The 4190-nt window shown below is 37.5% G+C and overlaps 1 protein-coding gene across 1 annotated transcript in view; it reads right to left on the minus strand.

The window, feature by feature from the left end:
- Positions 1 to 17: 17 nt before the first annotated feature.
- The window catches only part of LOC106872811 (ATP-binding cassette sub-family C member 5), a 104556-nt gene continuing 100383 nt past the window's right edge, over positions 18 to 4190 (minus strand). Inside the window, exons 26-27 of the mRNA XM_052969141.1 lie at positions 3237 to 3401; positions 18 to 1174 (exon numbers count right to left, since the gene is read on the minus strand). Coding sequence (XP_052825101.1) covers positions 1082 to 1174; positions 3237 to 3401 — 258 coding nt within the window. The 3' untranslated portion in view covers positions 18 to 1081. The remainder of the gene's footprint in view (positions 1175 to 3236; positions 3402 to 4190) is intronic.

Raw genomic sequence — 4190 nt, forward strand, 5'->3', positions numbered from 1 at the left:
ATATATATATATATATATATATATATAGTATATATGCACACATACATATACACACATATACACCCACACACACATATATAGTGTGTGTGTACGTGTGTGTGTGCATGCATATAACATGTTCAAGCTAGGTTTGATGACTTTCATGCCTTCTTTCAAGAACAGCCTCCTATAATGAATAGTCAACTGTGTTGGAGAGCATAAAGATGAAAGTTGTAGTTGAGAAAATGTTAGCTGACATGGAGCACTGGAAGCCATCTGAATATTGGAAAAGAGTTACCTGTATCATGATGATTTGTGCTGTGTATCAAAATGCTGACATGATTGCTACGCATGCTCTGTGAGCACTGTAAAAGCTGTGAAGCATGACATGAACATCATGGAAACCAAGTTCTCACAATCTGTGATGGTCATTGAATATATCTTTAATGAGTGTGATGTTATGTTGTCCTGCATCTTTGAACAGTGCCTTTGGCTCAATTCAGATGGCTTTGTGAAGCTTCTGGAAACTCCTCAAACCCTACCTGGAGAGGGTTACTGTTAGGAGGTCATATGTATGGCAGCAGGATTCAGCTCCTTGCCATACCTTTGGGAAGTTTCAGAAGTGATTGTCTGAAAATTTCTATGGTCTTACCAGTCCCAATTTCTGGCCTCCTAATTCCTCCTGTTCTAATCCCATGGATTACTTATATATATGGGGCATGGTTCAGAAGGACACCAATTGCTCTGCCTACAACACCAAGGCTGAGCTGGTGGCCAAGATCAAGGATGTGTTCAGAGATCTTTCTTGGAACACTGTGAGGAATGCATGCATCAGGTTCTGGAGTTGTCTTGAGGCTCCGGTGGAAGCTGAGGGAGACTACTTTGAGTAAATTGTTATCATCTAGCCATAATCTAGTTGATATTTTTTGATTTTTAAAATCTATTTTATTTTTGGATGAGATATTATATTTTCTTTTTCTCTTATGTAAACTGTCAAATTTAGCCCAAACACCCTGTATATATGTTTGTATCTACATGCACACACATTCATATGTCAACTTGCCATTGACTCACCTATGTGTTAGGCTGCTTTCTGTGATAATTATAGTGCTCCCCCACCACTTGTTGACATCATTTGACTAAACATTGATGACGGCTTACTAAGGAGAACCTCTGGTGAATCAAATTCAATGATCTACAGAAGAGAAGAAAAAGTAACATGATTAAGATAAGCAACCAATTTCTAAACCACACAAAATCATTATCATAAACTGGTTAAAAATTTCATTATTATAAGTGCATGGTATCAACTTTGTGGTTCTGGTCTCTAGCATCAATATTGCCATCATCGTCTGTCCACTTTTCCATGCTGGCATGGGTCGGATGAAGCATGAGGCAGATTTTTCTATAGCTGGATGCTCTTCCTGTTGTCAAACCGCACTATTTTCCAAGTATGATAATATTTTTCCATGGTTAGATATGTTCTCACAAAATACAAGTGCTGGTGCCATGTAAAAAGTGCCTGTGTTGGTGCAGTGTAAAAGCACCTAGCACACTCTGTAAAGTGGTTGGTGTTAGGAAGGGCATCCAACTGTAGAAACCATGCCAAAACTGACATGGAGCCTAAACAGCCTTTCAGCTGGTCAGCTTCTGTCAAACCGTCTGACTCATGCCTGCATGGAAAACAGACGTTGCTGATGATGATGAATGACTGCCTCTAAGGAAGTATGAAGAAGTAACAGGAGCCAAAATCAACTAGGAAAAATTGGTGAGCCAGTAGCTAGGTACTTTGTGAAGCAGGTTGAAGCCATTCAATAGTGTCTTGGAGATGGATGGATACTCCAGGGTCTGGTTTAGTCCAGACGTCTAAGTGGAGAAGAACTGGGATGAGATGGCAAGCAGTGGTAGGGGCTAATCTCATTTAGAAATGAGCTGGGAGGAAGCTATCTTTGAAGGGTTGAGCAGAGAAGTAGCAAAAAGTTTCATAGCCTTTGTCATTTATTACCACCTAACCATTGTGCTTTGCCCCAGTTTGTGTCTGACAGGTCTATATCTGCTCTTCTGCTTTTTTGTGTGTGGAAAGGATGCATTCCACTAATCAGGCACTCCATTGAGCTATGTGGAGGACTGGTCAAGCTGTAGATAAGCCTACATCTCTAGCAATCCCTTGATGGTGAACATGTTTTGGTGCTGTTTGTCAGATGTGTTCTTTTTCTACATCACATCTTTTTTTTGACAGAGCTGCAGTCTTGAATGAAGCAAGACTGTAACAGGACACTTATAATCTAGAATATTGTTAAGCACTCACAGCTCTCTATCTGTTGCACAATGTGGTAGATGGAAGTTCTATGCTGGTGTTCTACTGAGGATTGTTTGTCTTGTGCTAAAATTTGAAACATTAGTATTATTAATAGTGTATTTTAATTTATTGCTGTACTTTCAAGCAAGTTATTTACCTTACAAGTAGGTGCACTTCTGTGTTTATGAGGTAAGTTGCACTACTGTCTACTTTAGGAGTAGGAAGGTATTTGTGTTGCCTCTAATTTATATTATGGAGGTTGTTTCTATATTCCCAGTTATGTTGATTTAGTGCTGGTATTGTATTGCGGTAAAAACTCCCTGACTTTTATGTATTCACAGGTGGCCCTGTAAAATGTATATTAAGTGACTGTATTTGTGTGTGAAATTTAACTTGCAAGGTATTCGTCAGTCCAAAGGTAAGGAAGAAGAAATTAAATCAATGTACTGCACAATGGCATATTATCTGACATGAAGCAGTTTTGAAGTATGATTTAGCTTTTTAGGTCGTTGTTAACTGCAGTTATTAGCTTCATTGTCTTTGCTGCTTAAATACAGAACTCTTATAGGATTTGGGGATATAGGTTCCTATTTAAAATCTTTTAGTCTAATTTCTTTGTGCATCTTACAGAACATCCTACATAGAACATGTATTGAGTACAACTTTTGTCTGTAATCATTATTTAATCCCCTGTATTAAGTGATGATTTTTCTTATTGCAAATAACCTATTTCTGGTTACTTTCTTCATGTGTGATTTTATTCTTCAGAATTCTCCCTTATATTTTTGGCTTGATTAGTTGTAATCAGCATCGTTTGCTAACAAGGAATAAGCTCTATGGAACTTTAATGGAGAAGGAATGCTGAGTTTTGATGTTCAAATAGATTGAAGCTAATAGCTATAACAGAGTATCGGAACAGGATAATCTTAAAAAACAATAAAAGAAAACCAATGCATACTTCTCCTTGGTCCATAACCAATATTTTATCGCAGTTTAATACTGTGTTCAGACGATGCGCAATTGTCAATACAGTATAGTCAGAAAAGACTCTAGCAATTGTTGCTTGTATTATAGCATCGGTTCCTGTATCTATGGAGGCGGTAGCTTCGTCCAGTAATAAAATCTAGCCAAGAGAAATAAAGAGAGACTCACTACTTTGATCATAACAGCATTTATGGCTGTGCTAAACATAAAACAGAAACAATCAACGAAAGAAAACTCAATAAACTATTTCACACATAGGTTAAAACATATAAAGTAGAAATCCAGAGCTGTTAGGCTCAGTGTAAGTTTTTTTTATTATCTTAAATAGACATTAACTTAGATTTAGGAATTTCCACACCATATGATGTATGAAACTGTCAGGGTGCTCCATTGATTACACAGAGCAGTTAGAGCATTTAATTTATTATTTATTGTCCTATGCTAGATTTTTGGTGTTGCTCCAGGCACAAGTGTCTCTTCAGTGACACTTGATCTTCAATCATCCTCTTTTTCTCTGGTTTGTAGGCATCAACTGAAAGGCTTGGTTTATAGATGTTAAAGTAGACACTCTTAGTATATATCCAGCCAACAGAGTTGTCAGTTAAGGATGGTCAAGTGATAAAGAAATATGGGATTTCTGAAGAGCATTAACAACCTCAGCTTTACTTTTCATCCCTCTGGGGGCTGATATGTGAAGTATCAGTCTAGTACTGGAGGATGTTTCTTCTTCTTTTCCCCCTCTTCCTTTTTCATTTTCATCTTCTTCCTTCTTCATCTTCTTCTTTGTCTTCTTCCCTTTCCATCTTTCTTCTTCATCTTCTTCCTTCTTCATCTTCTTCTTTGTCTTCTTCCCTTTCCATCTTTCTTCTTCATTTTCTTCCTTCTTCATCTTCTTCTTTCTTCATCTTCTTCCTTCTTCTTCTTCTTT

The sequence above is a fragment of the Octopus bimaculoides genome, chromosome 7, assembly GCF_001194135.2.
Source record: "Octopus bimaculoides isolate UCB-OBI-ISO-001 chromosome 7, ASM119413v2, whole genome shotgun sequence".
Lineage (NCBI taxonomy): Eukaryota > Metazoa > Mollusca > Cephalopoda > Octopoda > Octopodidae > Octopus > Octopus bimaculoides.